Source organism: Tripterygium wilfordii, chromosome 11 (genome assembly GCF_013401445.1).
Source record: "Tripterygium wilfordii isolate XIE 37 chromosome 11, ASM1340144v1, whole genome shotgun sequence".
Taxonomy (NCBI): domain Eukaryota; kingdom Viridiplantae; phylum Streptophyta; class Magnoliopsida; order Celastrales; family Celastraceae; genus Tripterygium; species Tripterygium wilfordii.
This window is the reverse complement of record NC_052242.1, coordinates 4168587-4193970: the sequence shown is the minus strand read 5'-3', so window position 1 is coordinate 4193970 and position 25384 is coordinate 4168587. Positions and strand designations below refer to the sequence as shown.

The 25384-nt window shown below is 36.3% G+C and overlaps 4 protein-coding genes across 5 annotated transcripts; 2 read left to right on the top strand and 2 right to left on the bottom strand.

Moving 5' to 3' along the window:
• The first annotated feature begins 1547 nt into the window (after positions 1–1547).
• On the top strand, positions 1548–3671 carry LOC120009950 (F-box protein SKIP23-like). Of its 2 annotated transcripts, none has more exons than XM_038860687.1 (2): positions 1548–1813; positions 2037–3671. In XM_038860687.1, the coding sequence occupies exon 2, from the start codon at positions 2062–2064 to the stop codon at positions 3247–3249; it is 1188 nt and encodes a 395-aa protein (XP_038716615.1). In that variant the 5' UTR covers positions 1548–1813; positions 2037–2061; the 3' UTR covers positions 3250–3671. The 2 variants fall into 2 exon arrangements, with proteins under 2 accessions (XP_038716615.1, XP_038716614.1); XM_038860686.1 differs by having other exon boundaries at positions 1931–3671.
• Positions 3672–5567: 1896 nt separating this feature from the next.
• On the top strand, positions 5568–6512 carry LOC120009626 (cyclin-dependent protein kinase inhibitor SMR6-like). The gene has a single exon (XM_038860279.1). The coding sequence runs from the start codon at positions 5898–5900 to the stop codon at positions 6222–6224; it is 327 nt and encodes a 108-aa protein (XP_038716207.1). The 5' UTR covers positions 5568–5897; the 3' UTR covers positions 6225–6512.
• A 6030-nt stretch (positions 6513–12542) lies between these two features.
• LOC120009900 (pescadillo homolog) lies at positions 12543–17600 on the bottom strand. Its single transcript, XM_038860630.1, has 13 exons — positions 17481–17600; positions 17308–17393; positions 16590–16838; positions 16375–16500; positions 16184–16268; positions 15967–16077; positions 15512–15605; positions 15052–15344; positions 14014–14121; positions 13787–13908; positions 13329–13548; positions 12959–13180; positions 12543–12839 (listed from the first exon to the last, which is right to left on the bottom strand). Exons 1-13 carry the CDS (start codon positions 17502–17504, stop codon positions 12747–12749), a joined length of 1833 nt encoding a protein of 610 aa, XP_038716558.1. The 5' UTR covers positions 17505–17600; the 3' UTR covers positions 12543–12746.
• Positions 17601–18273: 673 nt separating this feature from the next.
• LOC120009445 (mitogen-activated protein kinase kinase 3) lies at positions 18274–25241 on the bottom strand. The gene is made up of 10 exons (XM_038860053.1): positions 25110–25241; positions 24848–25021; positions 24464–24751; positions 23532–23750; positions 23279–23416; positions 23017–23184; positions 22799–22912; positions 21595–21702; positions 20748–20839; positions 18274–19165 (listed from the first exon to the last, which is right to left on the bottom strand). The coding sequence occupies exons 2-10, from the start codon at positions 24947–24949 to the stop codon at positions 18805–18807; spliced, it is 1590 nt and encodes a 529-aa protein (XP_038715981.1). The 5' UTR covers positions 24950–25021; positions 25110–25241; the 3' UTR covers positions 18274–18804.
• Positions 25242–25384: the final 143 nt, after the last annotated feature.

Genomic DNA, 25384 nt, shown 5'->3' with positions numbered 1-25384 from the left:
ACATAGAAGAAGAAGGAGAAGGATGAAGATTTGGGTTGATATGGTAGGCGACGGTGGGGTGTCTAAAGATTGGGTTTTTTCACGATATTTTGGGGTGCACTTAATAAAACGTGAGATGCAAATAGTCATCATCAACAACAAAGGAAAAGTGACGTGAAGAAAATAAAAACCAGAAAAGAATTTGGAATTGGTTTTGTAATGCATTAATTGAAGGAGGCATGTTTGGGCGTTCTACTCAAATATAAAAAGGATGGTCATTTGCACCAACACCTATGGTTTGATGAGGTAGACATAATTATTTTATCGTATTGTTAGTTAATTAAAAAAATGATAGACATAAAAACCATAAATTACGAACTTGACAAAATGTTATTGTTATTCAACCTATTAATGATTTCATTGGATGATTGAAATTGGAACTTGTATTTCTCGATGGCTACAGTATCGTGATCCGTTGTATTCTGCAGTTTTGTTGTAGGCAAAAACACGATAAAGTATCTCTCAATCACTAGTTTGTACACCTTTACTTTCAATAACTCTGAAATTTTTAATTTGATAAATGAGTATTTCCTTCAATACGTTAAGAAATGTTTTTTCCCTTCCAATTTCATATAACCGCATGCATGAGCGTGTCCTGCTCAATCAAAACATATCATAATCTTTAAAAGGCCTAACATGTTTAATAAATTTGAACAAACTTATTGACAATTACCTTTACATCAAATTTGTATGTCAATCAATGTAGCAATAAATTTATTTGGGCCAAGAAAAACACACAATTTAATAATAGCCTTGTTAAGGTAATGAAATTATGGTGCTAAAAATGTTGATGTGGTACCAGAGAAATCATCAATTTTTTTCTCTGAGCTTCAGTAATACATTGATGTAATAGATAGATTGATAATTAGCTATAATATTAAGTAATTACATCATAAACATTAACACTACGTAAAATTTACGATGGAGAAAGTTTGGATCAACTTAGAGATTTTTTCTTCTGAGAATTCTAACACGATACGCATCACTAGAACAACAATGACAATCAACAACATAAATACATTGTAATTATACGAATAAAGTGTCGATGAGAGAGCCTTCATAATTAACCGTTTATTTTCAAGTTACATGTTTGGTCAAGAGCTGTTTATATAGTCTTAATTCATATGCCAGAGAGATACACATCTCCTATCATGTGTATTAAATTAGAGAAAAACAAAACTATCAAGTAGTTTTCGACCTCCAATTTCCATCTCTATTTCAAATTAGATAACCCATAATGAGTTGGGTTACAGAATCACATATTATAGATTTCAGTTCTTGATGAAGACTTAGGCCGTCGTAATGGAACGTTCTAATAGCTTGTCCAGGTCAGTAGAATTTGGAATTGCCAAGCAAGAAGAATTCTCTTTGATTAACAACTTTGTGATAGTTAGTTTTCCTTATTAAATATCTTTCCTTTAGTTTGATTGTATTTTGAGTCCAGGTAGAACTGTAGAAGAATGTTAATTTGGCTATAAATAGGCGGTAGAGCTTTTAAGTATATTAATCAAACAAATTAACAAAAAACAATAATTTATCCTCACAAACTCTCGGTCTTGTTGTTTACATCCCGTTTAGATCAAGTTTTATCAGTACTCGACGACTCTCCGTCTCCGTTTCGCACGAACGTGAAGTGGAGTTGGGTTTCCGACTGCTTTTGAGTTTCGAACTCAACAGCAAATTCCGGCGGAAAATAAGACGATACTTGTCGCGGATTCAAATTGAAGAGGTCTTGTGTCGAGTATTTTGGCCAGCAGTCTCTGATGGGTCGACGGTAACGATTCTTTTCCACTCCGATTCTTCAGTTATAGTTGTCGATTTGAATTTGTGTTGCTGAAATTGTTTCTCCTCAATGCGTCTGAGTTGAATAAGATATTCATCTTTTTGATAGATTAGGGATTGGAATTCATAAGCTTGCTTGCTGTTTCTGTATATCTTGATCTGCTCTTCAAGGGGACTTTTGAAGATTAAGCGCTAATTCTGGTTTTCACCTTCAGTGAGACTTGAATATTGTGTTTATTAATGGAGGCTGATTGGTCCAGTCTGAACTCCGACTTGCTTGAAGCGATTGCAAATCGCCTTAGAATAGAAGATTATGTCCGTGTCCAAGCTGTATGCAAGCCATGGCGATTGTTAATAGAGCGTTTCCCACGTCATCCACACAACCAACTTCCATGGCTGGCTCTGCCACCTGCTGAAAATAGCAATACTTGTCGCTTTTATAGTTTCACTGAAAGGAAGCTTCACCATATTGAGCTGCCTGAGCTTCGCGAGAGGCGATGCTGCGGTTCATCTCATGGCTGGATGGTAATGGTGGATAAAAGCCCTGATGTGTTTCTGCTGAATCCCCTCACAGGGTCTCGGATTCCACTCCCACCGATTACAACTTTTCCTCAGGTTGAGGATTTTCTTGTTTCGGATGATGGTGATGAAAAATATTGTTATCGACCCCATGTGCTTGATCGGTCCCATATATATAGCGGGAAACTCATGCAAAGCCGATTCCTCAACAAGGTGGCCTTAACTGGGAATCCTTCTGTTACTAGGGATTACATGGTCCTCGCTATCTATGGTGATTTGGAACATTTAGCCTTTTGTAGAGAGGGAGATGACAATTGGACTTTAGTACATCAAGATGATGCAAAACTCATTTTCGAAGATGTGGTTTACTGGAAGGGAAATTTGTATGCTGTAGACTACAGTGGAAGGCTTATAGAATGTGATTTGGGGGGTCCGATCCCTGAGGTAAAGAGAATATTGACCACACGGCTTATTATTGGAGATAGAAGTTACTTAGTAGTTTCAGGAGAGGAACTATTGTTGGTTTCTAGGACAAAAGAATGCTGTTTCGGAGAGAGGCATTATCGCAGAACAAAGAAGTTCATGGTTTTTAAGTTGGACGAAGAGAGCCTGACTTGGGTCGAGGTCGCCGATCTCAGGGATCGTATGTTTTTTGTGGGCAATAATTTTGCATTGTCTCTTTCCGCTAACGATTTCCCTGAATGCAAAGCCAATTACATTTATTTCACAGATGACTGTGTCAATGGCTATGTAGCCTACATCAAGGGTACAAGCAAGCACTTGTATGGGGGCCACGACTTGGGAGCCTATGACATGACGAATGGAAAAATTGAACCATTCCCTTGCTTTCCAGAATTCACTTGTTCAACTTGGCCACCCCCCTTTTGGTCTATGCTCTCTCCGTACTGAATAGAAGATTCAGTTTAATGATTGGTTATGTACTCGTACTGACCAGTTTGGCTTTTGAGTAATTATGTATGGACTAGCCACATGAGGAGAAGAGGGAGATAAAATGATTATATGCTCTCAACATAAGTCCAGCAGCAGCTATTGCTACAACTAGGTTATGTATATCCGTTGCATATTGAAACCTTTCATTTTTTATTGATAATATATTTTGCTGCAGCCTCCTGTTATCAATGTATCCTTAATGCATAACCTATATATTTGATCCTTTTATTAGTGACGCTGTATTATCTTTTTGGTATATTAGAGCAATTGGTTATAACTTAAGGTTGAAGTGGATAATTAGAATTATTTTTTTGGTTAATTTATTATGTGTTGTAGTTTCACTTTAGTTAAATTCAGGTGTCTTAACGTTGGAGAGCATTATTTGAAGTAACCCTTTGTTCTTCTGGATAAAATTCGTTTTAGTTAGAAATTTCTCCTTCCCTGATACATTACTCATTGTGAGAAAAGACAATAACGATTATAGGAGGCTGTTGATTATGCAATCTATTTTATAGATATCCATATATTTTGTTCATGCCTTTGTGTGTTTTGCACTCTTAGCATATATACAGATCAAAGAGCTTCTGGCTGCAGACATCACATGAGAGTTTTTGTGAGAGGTCATTTAACATCCTCTTTCTGACTATCAAGACCCATCTGTAGTGTCATGGTTGGTTATTTTCTACTTTCTGATCATAGATAATGGAAATTCTTGACACTTGTGAGGTGCACTCAATTCAATGATCACAACATATTTGGCGACATAGTATGGAAGCTGTTAGGGTTGTGATGGTTATTTTTGATGTTATCCGGCACCAGAATATGATGACAAAACTAAGCCACTCTGCACTGTGTTGGATTATATTTAATTATGCATTATGAACTGAGATTATCTTTTAATTATGCACTGAGGTTACCAGTGAGGTGAAGATTTCGAATGATCGCGCTATATTTCGAGACAATAGTATGGAAGTTAATTAGAAGGGCTAGTGGCGGGGTTTTTTTTTTTTATGTTATGCTACGTGCTGGAATTGTGTCTTGGAAACTAATTGGTGGGATTATATTTAGTTATGCATTGTGAACAGAGATTATATGTTTAATTTGTGTTTTGATTATCTTTTGATTGATCCAGCTTATAGAGTTCAATGCCAGTCGAATGTTTTTTTTTTCTTTCTTTTCGCGGACTGATTAGCAATTTTGCAACAACTTCTTTAGATTTTATTTTTTTTTGTTATTGTGGACCAACTTCTTTAGATTGTGTAGTTTCGGATTCTTCCTATTTGAATTATGCTTCTTTTGACTGGGAATGCACAAACTATTTCATAGAACTGCTACTGCTTCAAAAATGATAAATGGAAAAACAATTGTTAAGTTTCTCATTGATCATTTGGTGTTCAAAATAATCTCCAGAAACTCCAAAAGGAGAAGTTTTTGGAATCATATTCCAGTTTTTGTGGTAAAAAATTGGATTTTAGAGGTTGTTGTCTATTGGTTAAAATTCACTTTTTGTGCTATATGGACAGCCTTATGCAAATGAAATGAAGGGTATTGTTCCAAAAATCTAGTGGCTCAGTTGACAATTGATTGAGTTAGGTATATGTGTGTTTAATATTTGATTCCAAATTTCCAACGAAAAACATATTTTTCAGTGGTATTTTAAAATAAATAATTTTTTTATTTTTTATCTGACAATAGAAGCTCACACATGCACCACATACGTATCCTTCAACTCACATACACAATGCAATCCACACACACTCATATAATTTCTTTTCTAGTGCTCTATAGATATAGAAAAAAAATATATAATTGAAGTATTTTTTACAAAGTTTAATTTTTGGTGTTCTTTTTATTTTACTATTATTCTTATTGATTTTTTTTTATATTTTTTTAAAAAAAGCTTTTTTTATGGGCTTCAGTTTTATTGGCCTGACGGTGTACAGCATACCAGCATAGGATTCAGTCAAAGCGCGTTTTCTTACATAAGCCAAACGACGTCGTCCTCAATGTTCAAGTAAATGCCGTTGATTGTGCTCTGACTGGCAGGTATTGGCGTGGCGGTGTCAGTCTCCCCCCAGAAGATAATTACTAAATACAAAAAGGGTCAAAATAGTAAAATCATTAAAAAACTAAATAGCGGGAAAAAGAGCCGTTGCCGATTAAACCACATATTTTTGGCGCCAATTTTCCTTGCACTCGATTTCGGCTGCCCGTACTATTCCGGGCACTAAAACTCTCTTTGTATCTCTTTTCCCCAGTCAAATATATATATTCTATACTTCTCTTTCACAAACTCTTTCTTATTTTTCAACAAAAATTACTTCTCATTCTCTCTCTCTCTCTCTAGCGTCTGCGATACTTACTAGCTTTCTTGATTTGTTCTGATTCTTAGAGCATAATCGGTAATCTTTTGTTGCCGATTTTTGATTGAGGGAAAGTAGTATTGGCTTGCTTCGTTTGGCTTCATCTTCACTTCAGAATAAACTCTTTTCTCTTATTCCATCAGTTGTTCCGATTCTTGAATAAAAAACCCATCTTTTCATTCGCTCTGGTTCACTCTGTTCTTGTACTGCTTTGAGGTTTCTTTTCTTTCATTTTCTTCAGATATGGGGTTTTCAAAGAAATCACAAGCGGATTCCGGATTAGAATCGGAAGCCAAGAAATGGGTTATCGCCGGAATCACGATTAGGACTTCCTTGAAGCCAATCAACACAAAATCAAGAGGCAAAGAGACCGAAGACGACGACAACACCGAAGAGGCCTGTTCGACAACTCCAACAGCTAAAGAAGCAAGAATACCAGAGAAAATACCATGCCCACCTGCCCCGAGAAAGCGAAGACCTACTTCAAGATGCAATTTTGATGCCAGAGACTTCTTCACTCCACCTGATTTGGAGTCGGTTTTCAAGTTCCATGTTGAGAAAACAAATTAAGTTTAAGGTTTCTTGTTTGGTTAAGATATATTTTGTCTTAATTTTAGTTAGTCTTAGCATCTCCTTCTCTGTGTTTTAGATAAGTTTAGTAGTAAAGACTAGAAAGAAGTAGAATTTTAGGGGTTTTTTTTGTTCATTAGAATAGAAGAGTCGATTGTGTACAAATAGTAGTATATCTATGAAAATGGTATTAGCCTAGTTTTAGCTCAAGTTTGTTGGTTAATTAATTTCCTAATGTACTGTTTGCACTACAATGAACTGAAATTGATGATTTGCATTATCGTTCAATGTTTTGCTCAAGTCTTGAAGATTTTAAGGGTTTTTTTTTTTTCTCCTTAATTGTGACACAATATTGATGTCATGAAGAGTTCGATTATTGGGTGGGAATTTGGTTCATGTCAAATCCAATGGTATTTGTCAGAGCCGAATACAAGCAAAATTTGGTCTGCTTGCCTAAACCAATCATTCATATCACTCTCTCTATTCCCTATAACTAATTAGGTGAGAAAATATTTTTGACCAAATAAAAAATTTTAAAAGATAGAATTTTTTCAATCTTTATTTATTATTCAACTCTTGAAAAAGCAAAACACGTGTGGGGTAGTACATGGGTTAGGTTTGCAAAGTATGATCCCAACGAATTCAAATAAAAAGAGGAAAAAAAGTACATCTTTTCCTGGTTGAGATGCTGCATGGATGCTTCAACTATGACCACACACACATCTATGTATATATAGATATACATAGAAGTACAAACATAAACATTAATAGTGTATTTGGATTGAGGGATTTGAAGGGAAGGGAAGGGAAGAGAGGAAAATGGAAGAGAGAGAAGAGAAGAGATAATAAAAAAGAAAGGAAAATTGGTTTAATTTAGTATTTTTTATTTTCTATGTTTAATTATTATGTATAAAGGTAAAATAAGTTTTTTAACTTATAAATAATTTAATTATTCATCACTTCTTTCCAAATGACCATATTTTGGAGATGGAGTATTTTGACAAAAGTTTAATAAAATTTTGACCTCAATTCTCTTCAAATGTCCATCAATTTTTTTTTTTTAATTATCCAAATAAGGGAATTGGAAGAAAACTTCATTTCCCTTCTCTTTTCTTTCTCAAATCCCTCAATCCAAACACACTCTAAGAGTTAAAAGAAGATTTATTCTTTAATCTTCTTTTGTATATGTCCCACAAGACTGATTGTAAAATGACAAACAATTATGGGTTTGATAGGGTTAGAATCCTATGTGGGGTTTGAAAGAGAACTTGTTTGTTTGGTTTCACTTTCAAACCTAAATGTGTTTGCAGCACTTGTGACAAAGACATTTTTCTACACATTATGAATGTTTTTAAGATGTTATATAGGCATGATATATACATGCATGTTTACCTTACCAAACATACCCCAATTGTTTATGAAGAGAATACAAGATTAATTGGTTTGCAGAATTCATGGATTTGTTTAAAAGATGATTGATAAAGAGAAGCTTTACCATACCTATGTATGGTTCATTGGTTCTTAGTTCTTTGCAAATTAAAGAGTGGGTTGTTTGTTGCTTTCTAGGGATTGGAATCTATTAAGAAAGCAAACTATACATAATTGGTGAAGTTGTTCACAAATATTTAGGCCATGCTTTGTCAGATTGTGATCACTTTAGATTAAATAAGAGTTGGTGTTCACCATATAATTGCACATATTGCCAAATGAAGCAGGTTGTTTATTCATATAAATTGTTCTTCTTTGGACAATTTTGAATTGGCTCTTGCTGCTGCTCGGGGAACAACATATATAATTTTTGCTTAAATTTCTTTCTTTCTTTTTTTCTTTTCCTTTCGGTAATATAATTTTAGTCTGATACTTTTACTTTATACACTTGTCAAGGAGGTTTGCGAGTATTAGAGAAGGGAGCATTTGAGTTCGAGAGTCTTTCAACAAAAATTAGGTTAAATTTCTGTTGAAATGCACTAAAATTGAGCTAAGGGCCCTGCAATATTAGATTTCCTTGCATTGTTATGCAGTTCTAATCACAGATGTCTAATATGTTTACTAAATTCAACAAAATGAGTGTACCCCACAATGATAAATAGACTGAACGTCTTTGTTTAAAACGAAAAACTTAAGACATTCACCGTCCGCTCAAAAACTCTCCCCTCCTAACAAAGCTCTTTTGAAGCGTAGCCTACATCTTGCAAGTATACAGATTGAGATCCAAGGACGATATAATTCCATAACTCTGCACAAGATGCATACTTCAATTCCCAAAGTTAATATATATATACATGTCCTTAAGTTAGTAGGGAAATTGTTAGTATAAAATTATGCTCTGGTTGATTGTTGTGGGTCTTTGATGCATGATGGGGTTCAAGGTAGTACAAAATTAGTCCTTATCAAATTGAGGAAGTGAGAAGCAATAGATAGATCCAGTTGAATGACTTGTGCTTGTCCTTGTCATGATCAAATGCACACTTATATATATATATATATACACACACACACATATATATCATATATCATATACCATATACCAGATTAATATATATAAACTACTAGATAGGACTAATAGTTAAATTATAAAGATTTACATTTAAGTTTTAAGGTAAATGGCTTTTTTCATAGGCTATGGAGTTATTGGTTAGCCACCCAAAGATGATCGAGTTGGTTGATGACGAATAATCATTCTCATACGAGTATCTAAGTTTAACTCACCACAATTACACCTCATTACTTGCAAGAAAATGTTAATTTTTTTTTTATCTTTGAAAGATAATTCTCATGACAACTCAATCACTAATTGTTCAAATGTTACATTTTGGACGCTAATCTAATCATACATAATCTTTTTTCGGTGAATTGGTAGCTCATCTCAATCAAGCAGTCGTTCCAACTTGACATTAAAAAAAAAATAAAAAGAAGGTGGTATGTATGATTTATGACTTATGAGTTTGATTCATACCGGTGTCCTAATTGGTGCTGACGAAGTTATTTGACATTTGATACGTGCTTTGGAAAATGACATTCAATTCAGACAATGCATGGTCAACTTTTGCTCATGCGGGTGTAACATTACTGCTCTGTTGAAAATAAGTTCAAATGGAGAATCTTCTAGGCTTCTGATAGAAGAAAGTGTTATTTCAACGTACAATACAATTATTCAGTGAGGAATTTGTTAGCAATTAATAATAATTGTCACTGTCCAATTAAGTTTAAAAAATAATTTCTTTCGACTTTTTAATGTCATGCCATGTCACCAATGTCATGTCAGCTCTTGGAGGTGAGCCATCATTTGATGATCGAGAAACAATTATGTAAGATCAAATTACTGAAATCTACAGTTAGCTGTTATAGCAAAAGTATTTCATGTAGTAATTTAATGACATTAATTAATGTACAAATACATATATTATATATATGTAAATGGGATATAAAAATATGTAAATGGGATATAATTGAGGGTTGGAGGACTAATGGAGAATCAAAGTAATAAAAAAAAAAGGAAAGAAAAGGGAATCCAATGCCATGAAAGATAGGGTAGACATGCACACATGGGCCTCCTTGACGGAATCCTAAGACACAAAAACACACAATTCAATTGATTTTTCAGACAGAGAGAGAGAGAGAGAATATTATCATTCAATCATCGACTTTTTGTTCCTCTTTTGGCCCAATCTCAAGCTGACTTTGGTCTTAACGCGGTTTCAGCCACTTGGGCCTCTCTCTCTCTCTCTCTCTCTCTCTCTGCCCGGGTTGCCCGTCTTTTTTTTTTTTTTTCTTTCTTTCCTTCATGTTTTTGGCGGGAAATAAAAACCCTAAATTTCAATTACTACTTTGTGTTTCCCGCCAAGTTGAGGAATAAAAATTTAGCCCGAGAAAGGCGGGGGCTGTGGCTCTTATCTTATCATCTTTTATTTGTTAATAATAATTAATTTTATTGGCGCCTTCATTTTACATTTGATCAAAATGACTGAATTGCCCTGCATCTTCTTGATTATGGTGGGTTGTAATACTAATGATCCTGAGTTCTCCCTCCCACCTTGCCCTGCCCCACCCTTCTCCTCTGGAGTCCGACACAAGGGAGGAGTGAAGAAAGAGAGAAGACGTGGGCTGAAGGTATTTGGTATTGGAATAAGTATGGAAATGACCCATGTACATTCGAAAATAGGTTGATAAAGCTCCTATAATTTGTTTTGAACTAAACAAACTCCTTAGTTTGAAGATTGGTCTCCGTTACTTCTTCATCAAAATAGATTTTAAAATATTGTTTATATGGACTCAAATATGTTACATGACAATTTTTTTTTAAAAAAAAAAAGAAGAAGAATGTTAAGTGTAAATGACATGTCTTTAAAACAAAGCCAAAAAAACTCTTTATTGTGGCGTTGCCTATTTAAGGTTTATTTTATGGTTTAATTGGTTTTCATCTTTGATTTTCGGTTATGGGTTTTTGATTTTAATTGGGGAAATTTTATTTACACACTACAAAAATACTATCTTTACATTATTTTTTGAACATGAAAAGTTTACACAAAAAACTTATAAGTCTACACATAAAATTATAATGAAAATATCAATGTACCCTTGATGTGTAAAATATTAGAAATTCTGTTAAGTTTACACGCACATTGTCTCTTTAACGCTAAATTCATCTTCACACTCTCTTACCGATTTAACCACTACCCAGATGATTGGTGCCACCGATTGTCCACACCATATTCAAAGTTCATTTCTGACCAAAAAGCGTCGACTTACAATTTCGACCTAGAAGATGCTCAATATTAAGGTCAAACAGTAAGAGATTGAGTTGAGGAAAAGACTCTTGATTTGTAACTCTCTAATATGTATATTACTTATGAAAATAAAAAATCAAACAAGATCGGTAAAATAATTGTTACATAGTATTAGTGGGTGTGTATAATTGTACTCCATGTGCTGATTTTGTGTTAAAAACTATTGAAACGAAAATCAGCAAACCAGGTTTGATTTTCTCTCTAGAAATAGATAGGTCGTGTTGCTTTTCAATCAGAAAAATGACAGGTTCGTGTTGTTGAAGAAAAACGATAGGGCCTTGTTGTTTTTCTTCCAAAAAAATGACGGGACCGTATTGTTTTTCTTCCAGAAGAAAAATAACATCCTCCTGTTGTTTTTTTTCCCTTTGAAGAATTATGGTGTAAACTTAGTAGTTTCTAATTAAATATGTAAAAATTATTTATTTTAAAATTTTAATTTAAGGGTTAATATATGATTGTATAAAGGGATATTTATGTAAACTACAAAAAATTAAAAAGTGGTGTAAAGATAGTGTTTTTGTGGTGTGTAGATAATATTTCCGTTTTAGTTTTCTAATTAAGACTTCAAGTTGGGTTTGGACTGGGGGTGTTTGGGGTTACAATTTGTGGTTTCAAATTGGGTCTCTATTGGGTTTAAATTTGGGTCCCTATTTGGTTTAATATATAAAGTTGGTATTCGGCAACCATCTCTTGGCTATTTGGTCTCACTCTTAATGCAAATCAAGAGCTCATCAATTCTGATGTCAAGCAAGATAAATACCAATTTTTAAGGATATCATCTACCTGAATCTGATTCTGATGTAAGCCAATGTGTTTGTAAATCTATTTTCTTCTAATTTTAGCTGTTTCTGCAGCTCATTACGACTGTTTCAAAATATGGAACTCACTTGACCCATTTGTGCAAAGTTTAGGAGCTTAACGATATTTCTTTTTTCTTTTTAATTTTCAAAATCACAAAATAAAAAATGATGCCATATCATAAACTGATTGGTAATATACATGTCTACAATGTCGGAATTGATAAAAAAATCATGCATTAACAACCACGTCACTACTCCTGACCCCATGCTCAAATAAAGTGTTCACGGGGGATGTTAATAAGTAATATAAAATTAATGGATTCATGGTAAAAAGTAAAATCTCTCTGATACATTTTCTTACAATTAGATTTGTTTTTTGAATAAGAGAGTGATCAAATCAAATGGTATAGTTCTTTTGTTGGTAACTAGGAGGATTAGAAAGATGACTATTGCTTTCCAATTGCCTGTTTTTGTATTAATTGCTACATCATTAATCTTACTGATTAGTGTACCTGTTGTATTTACTTCTCCTGAGGGTTGATCGAGTAACAAAAATGTTTTATTGGGCTTGACCGATGTTCAAAAGTACCAAGAGTCATTTCATTTCATACTTATTCCATTTTGTACTTGGAATTATTTGGGAACCTAAATCTCAGCCATCCATTTACAATGGATGGCTGAGATTTAAACCATTGTAGGGATTGCATATCAAAGCAAATGAAAAATCAGAATTAAGTAGAAGGGAATTATAAATACAATTGAATACACAATCAACATTAGCGCAGTGAAGTTTTTGCTAGTCACACTCCAAAAAAAAAAACCAATGTTCAACAAAGATCACTCAAATGATAACCTCCAGCAAGCAGGGAAGTGAACTGGAATAAAAAGATGCTACAAAATTGTAAATGTTAACACCACCACTTATCTCAGTGTCCCTAGTTATTCTTAGCCTTCTGAGTTTCTTCTACTAACTTTTTCTTCCGTTCCTTGAGAAGATTAACACGTGAATGCTTCCGTTCCTTGCCAATCTGGATAAAGGAAAAAAGATAAATAATTACGGATAGGATATCCCTCATTTCCATGTATTGTTGTACAAAAAAACAAGTATACATTCTACAAAAATTATGCGAAGTACAACAAATATTACCTGCATGGCTTTGTACAAGCCCCGCTTTTTACGTGACATCACAATTGTCGACATATTTTCAGCATCTTCAGCAATTTGTTTAAGGTCAGGGAGAGTTTCCTTCACAGCCTCTGCATCCTTTCCAGGGCTTTGCTCAATTGCATTTGAGACAGAAGATAAATCATGGACACCCTGAAGTTCCTTTTTCAATTCATCATGATACTGCTTCTCAAGAGTCATCATCTGCATTCACACAAATTGTAAAGTCAATAGGGGCAGAAATTAACCAACCAGGAAAACGAAGAAACCAAATAGCAGCACTGTCGTCTCAAATGCATTGTTCTATTGGATTACCACCTCCCCACGTTTGAGTTGTTAATGAGTTACATACCTTCTGCCTTTTCTCGGCAGCTTCAATAGCTTCTGCCCGACTGACATAACCTTCAACCAACAAATTCTGAGGATCATCAATGTCTTCTTTTCCCACACCAGGCATTGGAAGGACTTCATTTTTTGCTGCAGCCTGCAGCCGTTTAATAGTCTCTGCATAGTCAGGAACATAACCTTCTGCCTCATGATCAACGAAAGGTGAAAGGTGAGGTGGAGGAACCCTGTTGGAATGTTAATGATGTTAACACAATTCATACACATACTGCAAAAGATGTTCCAAACTTCCAATATTCAACTCAAACAGACCAATAGGATACAAGATATGACTAGGTAACAACCACATATGTAGCAACTAAGAACTAAAACCACAAAGAAACATAGAGTCCGAAAAGTGCAGGCAAATAGGACTCCAAAGCAGGGCATAGATTTTTAGGTTAATTTTAGTTAAAAAAAAAATACCTTCCCACCGTGTAAGCCTCAGTTGGCAATATGATACGAGCATTTACACTATCATAAACCCACTGCGGTTGAATATATTCTCTTGAAAGGTATTTATGACCCTGAGTTGGCCTGTCAACAATCTGCACACCAGAACAAGAACAATGAACTCCGTATTCTGGTATTGGAAAGAAATTAAAAAAAAATCAAACAGGAGGTGCATTTCTCTCATGCTTCCTATGGCAAACCTGATAAGTAATGCTCTGATCACCTTCTGAGAATGGAGCCCCATCTCCATCCCAAGAAACAACACCACCGAAAGCAGGAATGACAAAAAGCAATGACTCCCGAGGGACCTAACCATTACCATCATGCTAGCTAATCAGAACACAGCACAACAAAAAGAAAACCACAGAAACTGTAGCCTGGTATAACCAAAAATCAATATAGTTAAAATAATAATGACACCACTATCAGTTGTAAACAAGTTGTGCAACAAACCTGAACATCACACAGAATATCACAAAGAGAAGAAAATTTTGACAACCTTTATTTTCACATAATATAACCACCTCAGCAATTCCTTCATTTAGTACTGAAGCAATTTTTGAAGCATTATTTATATTGCAACTTTGAACAATCCTTGTAAAGAGGTAGAGTCCACAAGGCTATAGGATCATTATAATCATCATCGAAGCCTTTATCCCAAACAAAGTTGGGGCTCTCCACAAGGCAGTTCAATTAAAATTAAACATATTATTCTCTTTCATAATGCAAAAGAGGATTTATAAGTTAACAATATTATTATACGAGATAAGCAAGAGTTTCAGTCAAGTACGCAATACATTATCAAGATCCAAGGTAAACCAAGTTGCGCTATGAATAGATAACATTGCCCAAAGAATGAATGCGGCAAACACAGGATAAGGTAAAGAAACAAGATGGGAGAAAACTGATGGTATGGGCAAGTTCAACATAGAGATAATGGGGCGGAATAGAAATCATAATGGGATAAATAAGGTGAACACTTTAAGATTTAACTCTTAGTGGGATAAAAATATAAAATACACCAGCATATCCTACAACAAAGATCAGGAGTATAGCCAAGCAACTAACACGAAATTCAACAATAAGCGATAAAAAACTTCAGTTTCACCAGCTACACATGTAAACTTTATTAAATGAACACCAGCACCAACTGTGCAAAAGAAGCGACCAGAAGCCAATGAAATTTTGCAATTTCTGCACCAGTTGATGAATATCCTCACGTGAACATCAATTCTCACCTCTCGGCTCAAAAAGAATTTCATATTCTTAAACAGGTTCTTGCACTGTCTAGTATCTTCATCATCATCATTATCAGTGTCAACACCGACATCTCCAACAAGATGCATCAGTGCACCAGGCTCATTGGAGGGCAGCTGATGCTGAAGTTGGGCAAGTCTTACATCTGACTCATCATGTTGTTTCCTATCTGGCTGATTGTCAACTTGCTCCAAATTAGATGAGCCAGCCACATGAGGTTCCATTAAGGAAGCTCTAGAGCTAGCATCAAAATATCTTGACAATGCATAAAGATCTGAAATATTTCAGCAAACGCTAAAACCCATGAATAATCAAGAACGGAAATCCCAGATTATAAAAGTAACAGAATTTAAGAGAGAGAGTTACTGGATAACTTTTATATAAAAATATCCGCATAAGAACCATGAAATTTCACTATAAAAACAGTACAAAAAAGCATACCTGCAGCCAAAGATTCCAACCGGGGATCAAGAATGGGTGGATACTTCACATTTATAGAATGATATAGCTTAAAATTTATGAAGGCAAGGAGAGTCTGCATCCAATTAGAAAATTTTCAGAAGACAATTCAAAAAGTCAACAACACATACATAGCATCATCAACTGAACTGTTTATTTAACGTTTGGGGGGTGTTGGGGGGGGGGGGGGGTGGCAAGAATAGAGAAGATACATAAATAAATTCTTGGCTGGGCTAAATCTAAAACTAATTTCACTAGTTGGGAGATTAAGGGCATTAAAATCAGTGTGTTTTCACTTTTATTTTTGGTCTGAGTGACGGCTATGTTAATCATCATGGCAAAAGGTCAATAACAAATATTCCTTTTGGAAAAAGTTGAGGTTTGGGGGGAGAGACATTGAGCCAGAGGAAAAACAAAGAATTTCTTTGAAGTGCAACCTCGTAGAACTCCAAAAATGTTAACATAACACCAAAGTCTACATCATCAGTCAAAACTTGTTGCAATGCATGAGGAGTCAACCATGTGATCTTTTGACCCTCAACCTCAGCCTGCACAGTTAAACAGAACAAACTAGTTGAGTAAACAAACAACACAGTTAACTTGAAGTATTTAAAGATTTCAAATGGTAAAAGAGTGAAATGGAAAATTGACTACCTGGTAATATATGCCCTTAACAGACACAAAAACCTTTCTCAATTTATGAGTGCGAGCTATATATGCTTGCCATTCATGACTCAACCTGGCAAAATGTAGTACCAGAGTTGATCAAGATGTGTACAATAGATGATAGATGCACAGTCAAATAACTGATTGAACAAATATCTAACAATCATATCAGCACCAACCTTCGACAGTTATGAACACGCTTGACCTCAATTTTCACCCTATCAATTGCAGGCAGCACCGCAAAGAGGTGCACCAATGTGAGACAATCATCCAAATCTCTTAGAGAATCAATGAACTTAGGATACCTGCAACACCAAATAACAAAATAGTACTATGCACACACACACATGTAAAATTATGAATTCCGGAAAGAGTAACTATGGAACTTACAAACCTGTCCCGAATGACGTGGTCTAATTTATAACTAGGTTGTCGAGTTAGTAGAATGTTTGCAAGTTCCTTGTTAGCCTTTGCCTTTGCCTTGGTTATCTTCTTTTGATATGCCCTAATTTCCCTGAACTTCTCAAGTAATGGATCATGTTGAATGAATGCAATGTCCTTCACGTGATAATAAGTGTGGTGATTCCCTTTCACCTTCTTCTTTGGTTCCCGAGGAAAAACACCTTTGTAAATGCACAGTTTCCTACAGTTTGGAAATCAAGAAAACAATAATCATGCAACAAAAGATATCACAGCCTAAATACTTTATGCAGAATATGCATATACACAATCATTTCACACACAACCACTGGCAGGTGAACAGAAACATTTCTGGAAATCTGATTTGGAAGAACCAGTTACATTCTGTTGCCCAGTTCATTTCGGGAGGTTTGGATGACTGCCTAGAGGCTGATGATATCAATTGGATGAACATTTTTAATGTGGACAGTGAATTAAGGGCATGTATTGACTTCTGAAGAAGCAATTCAAAGAAGAAGACAACCATGTCTTGAGTGGAACAACTTCGTGCTATAGATCACACAAACATACAGTATTAATCCTAACAATCTGCATATACATATACATACGCAGATACGTATATGTGTGCATATGTATTTCCCTATCGATTGAGAAGCAGAGAGGAAAGTAGAGACAGCGACAAAGACACAGACCTGAAAAGTTGTAGAGTAACTTGGAGCTGCTTGACAGCTTGAGACCTGGTAACGTATCTGGCGGCGTTGCCTTCCTTTTTCTTTCCCTGGAATATCCAAAAGAAATTTGAGAAGGAGATTATAATTTGAAAACGTTATTATGGAATCGCTAAACATGAACTTGGATTACTTACAGGAGGTCTATAATGCTTCACCATAGTTGTCGGAAAGCGATGTCAATAGAAGCAGAGTGAGGACGGAGATGAGCGGAGAAGTAAAAAAGAAGAGGTGATTAGGGTTTATGTTAGAACCCCAAGACGTTTTATAGGCTTGGGCCGCCCACTCTAGTGGGGTGGGCTGGTGTTTGGGTCATGTCTAATTGGGCCCATCATGAGTAAATATGAAATTGGTCTGAAACTATACACCAGGGGCATCGAAGAAGAAAATTGTCTGTTGCTCACCGATATTTGGACGATTTCATGATGCGTTGATGAAATTGATAATATTTTTTATGAAACAGATTGTTCAGTTTGTTTAGTGTTAGGATGCATTATATTTTTAGTGACTTGCTTCTTCAGCAACTTCACCTATATACTTCTTAATTTTGACGAATCTCTATCTCTTAGTTACTCCTCCAGTGTCAACCGTCAGGTAGTCATCATCTTCATTCCGAATAAGATTCACCTGTGGATGCTATTTCCGACATCTAAATATTGTCCATTCCGGGATACCTCTATGGGTTTGCTTCGGATTTCATATCTCACAGTTTTATCTGAAAAATATTCTTATTTTCCCGCCTATCCACTGCTAGAACCCATAACCTTCTTAGTTATAACGTCATGGGTTTTAACAGTGGAGGAGATGGGAAAATAACAATATTTTTAGACAAAATCATGAGGGGAGGGTAAGAAAACCCTGCATAGATACTCCAGAAAGGACAATACCTAGATGTCGGAAAATGAAGTGTTTGAAAAGCAAAACAGCTTATGCTTTACATTTCATTGCCACACATAGTGGATTACTTTCTTTCAAAAGAGACTGCTAACATATCTAAGCTACAATTAAGTGGATTCACCCTTCCAGTCTCTGACTCTCCTGTAGTAAATTACCAGAGGGGCTTGGATAGTGAACTTCGTGATAACTTTCATGACACTTGAGTCCTCAGAGAAGGATCGATTCAATTGTTTCATGCGATCCCTATATAAATATAAATATACATCTGCAATTGGTTTTGTTGTTCAATTGCACCCTCCAAAAAAGGGGTACAAAGGGAAAGAATGTGCAGACACATTACATGGCAAATGAGCTTCTCCAGAATATGAGCGCTACTCAGTCATCCCCAGGATACCATTCTTCACAGGCACTTAGGTGATCCCACAACTGATGCCATGTAGAATGCGTGCCAAAGGGGGAGACGGTCCTTATTTGAGGGGGAGCTTAGTTCAATTTCCTTAGTCCAGAAAAAAACCAATCTTCATCAACCTCACCTCAGAGGAGCCATTATTGTCCTCAGAAGTTCTACTGCATGATGTAAAGCTCTTGTTTGGCTATGACATAACGTCCAATGAGATTGCCTGGTTCCATGATGAACTGCTCCTTGAATGTACCCATCCGCTTACTGGAAATATCTACTGAAAGATCCTTGATGTTCGGCAAGCCCTCTGCTTGTAAACCTTCTCCACAAATAAGAAACTGATTTCCGACTATGAAGGATCCTGATACACGGATCGCAATTCCATCTTGTCCATGAGCACGACACTGAAGTCTTTCTACAACATGCACGAGTTTTTCAGCAGGCCAGTCACCAGCTAGCGTGCTCCTAATATTTGATATAGTCGCAAAGATATCACTTGGACCAATAGATTGTTTCCCAGAGAAACTAGCAAGAACGTAGAACCTTGTTAGAAGACAAGAAAGAACATTGCACAATGCCAAATGAATACAAGAGGTTTATGTCTACATATAATCTTTGCAAATCAAAGTACATCAAATCAGAAATAAAACACAGTCCATTTCTTATCTCTACCCAGAGCCACCATATAAAAAATCATCCTCGCCATCATTCATCGTAGTCCTCTTAGAAGAGAGCTATTGACAAAAACTTCTCAAATATATCTCAGTATGCTTCACTCTCCTAATCCAGTTGAATGTTTGACCATTGTATATTAAGCAATACAACATGAGCCAATAAAATGATCTTTAACCATGAAGCTTTGGAGAAAATTTTGTCTTCTATCAACTAAGATTTCTTGAAAATATATGCTTCATAGCTAAAAATAAATGCTTTCATTGAATAAAGGGGGACTAATCTTCATCTGATTCAGGATTCTCAATTTTGCAAAAAAACTTCTCAAATGTATCTGATAGAGTCGCGCACATACACGCTCAGCACCCATGGCCCAACCGACACCCACTCATATGGGCCGGCTGTACCCAAGGCCTCCCAGCCCATACTAGAAAACCTTGGGTACTAAGGGAGGCCCATACCTCCCCCTATAAACAACACCTTAGCTCTCACATCTTTCGATGTGGGACAATCCTATCAATACCCTCCCCTTCAAGACCAACGCCCACGTTGGTCGAGCACCATGGCCGGCCGAGTCGCGCACATACACGCTCAGCACCCAAGGCCCAACCGACACCCACTCATATGGGCCGGCTGTACCCAAGGCCTCCCAGCCCATACTAGAAAACCTTGGGTACTAAGGGAGGCCCATACCTCCCCCTATAAACACCACCTTAGCTCTCACATCTTTCGATGTGGGACAATCCTATCAATACCCTCCCCTTCAAGACCAACGCCCACGTTGGTCGAGCACCATGGCCGGCGGTCGAGCACCATGGCCGGCCACTCCACAGGTGCGGCCCCAAGTTGAAGGCACAACAAGATCGTATGCTCCGATACCACTGATAGAGTCGCGCCCATACACGCTCAGCACCCAAGGCCCAACCGACACTCACCCATATGGGCCGGCTGTACTCAAGGCCTCCCAGCCCATACTAGAAAACCTTGGTACTAAGGGAGGCCCATACCTCCCCCTATAAACAACACCTTAACTCCCACATCTTTCGATGTGGGACAATCCTATCAGTATCTCAGTATGCTTCACTCCATTAATCCAGTTGAATGTTTAACCATTGTATATTAAGCCACACAACATGAAACAATAAATGATCTTTTACTATTAAGCATTGGAGATATTTATTTTTTCTATCAGTTAAGACTTCTTGAAAATATATGCTTATTCATAGCTAAAACAATGCTTTTACTGAACAAAGGAGGACCGATCTTTATATGATTCAGGATTCTCAATTTCGGGGCAAAGGAGCATAAACTTTTACTGCTAATTCATGGATGGAGTCCTGTGGCTTTTTCATATTGCTCAACCTTCTCTTTGATCATTTCCAAATGCCGCAACTCATAAAATGAATAGGGAAATAGTTATTCCATAGCATGGTACCTAAAAGTTGAGCCTTCATTATATAAGGTCTTTGCATGCCGCCAAATTTCATCAGTTCCATCAAAAAGTAAGTAATAGTGTATCGTCAACATCTGCTCATGCCACACAAATGTGATATTAGAAGACATTTCACATATGGACTAATAAGAAATGTTTCAAAAGCAGTTTAAATTTTAAGCAATCTCTATGTACCACCCATTTTACTGGATAAAGATTGTCAACTAACAGTAGCTAAACTTAAGAACTTTCTGTCACATCCAAAAAGTATGAATTAAAAAAGATAAAATCCAAGTGAAACCATGCCAATTCTTTATGTATGTCAAAATTCAGAAATGAGGAATAATTATACTTCTTAGTTAAGTACCAAACAGATGGAGATTCCATCTCAATGTATCTTCTACAGGCTCTCCACATGAGGAAATGCAAACATCTGGTAGATTGAACACAAAGATCAAGACTAGAATTAGACTGACTAAACGATATTGAACCACTGAATTTACTGTGTCACTGTAAGAGATAACTCTAAATCTATCACGGAAAGTCATAATCAGAAACATTTACTACCATGTAACAAGGAATAGTGTTAAGTCTTATGTAGACTTTCTCAATATAACATCAAAATGTAAACCATCCCACAAAACAAAGCCAGATTCTAGGCAATGGTATCAAATTCATTTTGAGTGTGTTATCAGAAAAAAATACGATTGCTTTTCTTAATTCTCATTTTCAGCAGCAGCTTCTCTGTCCAGAGGTCTAAAGCTCTTTTCATACTCTTTTTCATTTATTCTATCAACATGTTAATGAGTGTAAGCATACACACAAAGACATGCGAGTACCAGGCACTTACATCTGCCAAATCCTTCATCCTTTGTGTTGGATCAAAGACGCTTCTAACAAAATCTGCCAAGTCTACTCTTGCATGCTCATACTTTGTAATAAATGGGTGTGAAAGAAGCTGCAGTCAAGCAATAACAGTCAGATTCAAATAATTTGTTCATAATTCCTATACATGCCAAATTTGATTATTGGTGTGATTTTGATTTTATGATCTATGGTCTATTTTGCATCTTTATAAATGGGAATCTAAGTAATTCTCCATCTTGCTGGAAATGGATCTTAGTTTGGTTCATTAGGTCTTTGTTCAAGTCTTAATCAATTACTGAGCTTTTAAGTTTTGGTTTTTAGTTGGCAATTTCAAGTCAAAAAATCTTTACTAACTAATTGAATATCGAGAAGCAGTTGCCTCTTAAAAATATAAGTCCTAGAATTGTAGTCCGCAATTATTTTTTCCATGCTTTTCAGATAATAAAAAAAAAGTTTTTGGCTAAGTTTGGATGCTTGCATGTCTAGAATATTTTCCTCTCTCTCTCTCTCTAACTTCCTTTCTTTCTTGCTACAGTAGCCTTATGGAGTATTTATCTGTCGAAAAATACTCGGAATCAGTTCCTCTAACATTAAACTTTCTTCCACAAGTTCTCTCTTGCAGCCCCTCTAACATGCGTATTGTTTCCTAACTGTTTCACACAAACCTTAACTTTGGACATTAATCTTAATTTCTCCAAAACATAGCGCAACTGTCTTCTTTCGAATTCAACTTCTCTTTTGTTCATTAAACTGCACCCAATTATGTCTATCGTGTACAACCCAAAATCCATACTCCATACTCTCAGACCCTAACACCCCACATTTCCGCACCCTAGATTCATAAAAGAAGCCATAGACAGGAATTTGTACAGATATAGCTTTCGCTCATCTTGTCTTTTAGGTATTTGATTCAGCTTCTCATTGGCAAATTTCTCCAAGCGGAAGCCATTTAGGATCTATAGAAATGAATCAACATGAGTGCAAAAAAATTTGACGAGCCCTGTTTTTCTTTGAATAAAAAAAAGCTAGTTGCTTAGCCTATTAATAGAAAACCAACACTATTCTACCTTAGTTCACAAAGTCGATTTAACTAAAATCCACCAATCTACTTAGTTCTAGTACCTCACAGAAATCCTAGCAAGATTTGCTTTGTATCACAAGAAGGTTGATTTCATCTGTTTGTTTACCTGTTCAGCAGTTGGCCTTGCATCTGCATCCTTCTGTAGGCATGCATCAATGAATGAGCAGAACTCCGGCGAAAATTTTAGTTTAGATGGTGATGGCGATGGATCGTCCAAGATCTTCAATGAAGAGCAAGTGGTTTAACATAAATATACTATTCAACTTTATTAGAAATTTAGAAGATACATAAGATCCAATAGAACTAAAAAAAAGGTTATGTTACCTGCAACATCAGATTGACAGGTCCCTCATTAGCTGTATACGGAAATTCACCTGTACCACACTCAAAGAGAGCTAGACCAAGGCTCCAAATGTCAGCAGGATAGGAATAATTCTCATTTCGAATTCGCTCAGGCGACATGTATGTGACAGTTCCAACAAACGTAGCACACTTGTATTTCACATATAGGAAGACATTAGAAACAACTGTTACTCTGTTAGAGACGAAAGCATAGCCACTGAAACACAGATTGATTGATACTCACCATCGCCATTGAATTCTCAAGGCCAGCACTTATGCCAAAATCAGTTATTTTGGGTTCCCCCTTGAGATTAATCAGCAGATTTGCTGGTTTGATGTCTCTGTGAACTAAATGTCTAACACCATGCAAGTAGCTTAGTCCCTTGAAGGAAGAAATAACAAGGTCAACTTCACTGAATAAAGATGCAGAATGTCTCAAATGAATGTAAAAGCCTCTGTAATGAGGACAAAATAGCTGAAAAAGAAAATATCCTTACAAGCAGAAGCTTTTGAAACATAGATGAAAGCACAGGCTCAGGTATACTTTTCTGCACACGTAAAATATCTGCAAGTGATCCACCATCCATGTATTCCAAGGCTATGCTTATTTGCCCAGAGTCAGGATTATAAAATGCCCCATGGAATTCAACAAGACCCTGAGAGCAAGGTGCCTCACAGAGTGTCCGTATCTCAGTAAGAAGCTGTTGTCTTTTTTCCTAAATGGAAAAAGAAGGACATGGTTGTAAGACAACATTAGAATGGCTTTGGTATCTTTTACCCATAATAATTTCAAAAAAAAAATGCTGGCGGCCAGTTTTTACCATACTTCATCCAAGCGTAGGTTACAAGCTAACCCTTTTGAACTTTGATGTCTTCAAGGGAACAAAGTTTCATTCTAAGCTCATAATATGAGTGAAATAACTATAGTGTTTGATGTAATTAAGACTCAAAATGCTGTCTTCTCAAGCTAACTTGAAAGAGCATGAGCACTTATAGTTGCAAGTGCCACTATTGCCACCAAAATTCAACCTCAATGGATTAAACAGAGAATCAACTCACTGCATTGCCCACAAAGCAAAGACCATCTTTTTTGATGGAAGGAAACCTGGCAAAAGAAAATGGCAGAAGATCTGGAAATAATTTTCTTTTACGAGGTATAATTTCTGCTAAAGCTACCTATATCCTAGGAAGCACCGACTCGGATTCGGGCTTATTAATTTGAGACCCCGCCAGCACTACAAGAGTCTCTTGCACCAGGTGCTGGCTTATTCATTTGAGACCATAAGCCTTTCCTGACAATTAATGAAGAAGCACTCTTAACGCTTGAACCCACACACTAGCAGTTAGCAGTAGAAGCTGTGAAGAACCCATATAAGCAGATTGTTCGATCTATGTAAAGTGATAGCAAGGAGAGATAAGATATCCATACTTTTTCAAAAATATTAATCTTCTTCAAGGCGAGAATTCTATGGGTGGGAATATGAATCGCTCTTTGAACCACACTGCTAGCACCACTGCCTATGGCACCAAAAATCCTCATCTCATGGGAGGCACACCGATAAGTCTTTTCACTGTGGTCCTCATCTACTGACCAAGAATTGCCGCTGCCGCTGCTGCTGCCGCTGCCGCTGCCGCTGCATTTTTGCAATCCATGCTCATTTATGTTGTACACTCCATATGATCTGCTCAATAAGTTAACAGTTCCCTCATCTGACAGCTTCACATAACCAAACGATAAAAACAACACATTAGTGGAATTTCACTGTAAATGTACACACCCGAGTTCTTATTAAGAAGGAAACTCAATTATTACCATATAAGAGTCGCTAGGGTCCAAGGTCGATCCAGCGGAGAAGCCCTTTTCGGCATCAAATAGTGGCGTGAGCTTCTTCTTCAACTCCTCTAGTCCAGACATGATAATCTACCACGATGAACAAACAACTCCCTTCCTAGAGATTCACCTGTCCAACGCCACTAACAGGACTCCCTAACAGACAAACATGTGCATACCAATAAAATTCCAAGGGAAGTTGCAGATCGAACTGAACTGAAATTAGATAGGCCAAATCACTTACCATAATCAGAGTCAAACAGGATAAATCAAGCAATTCCACTGACGAATCCGTTAGAACCCTACGATCAACTAACTCTCTACCTGCTCTCCTCGAAGCTCCATTTTATTTTCCTTTCTTTCCTTTTAATTTGTTGAACTTGATACTTGAAGGCTTTTCAGTTTTCACGAAAGAGATAAAAGCCCGTTCATGCGAAAAGCCCAAAGGCCCGTTAATGGCCCATACTTCAAGGATAGTATTATTGTTTTTTTAAAATTTTTTATTGAATCAATGACCCT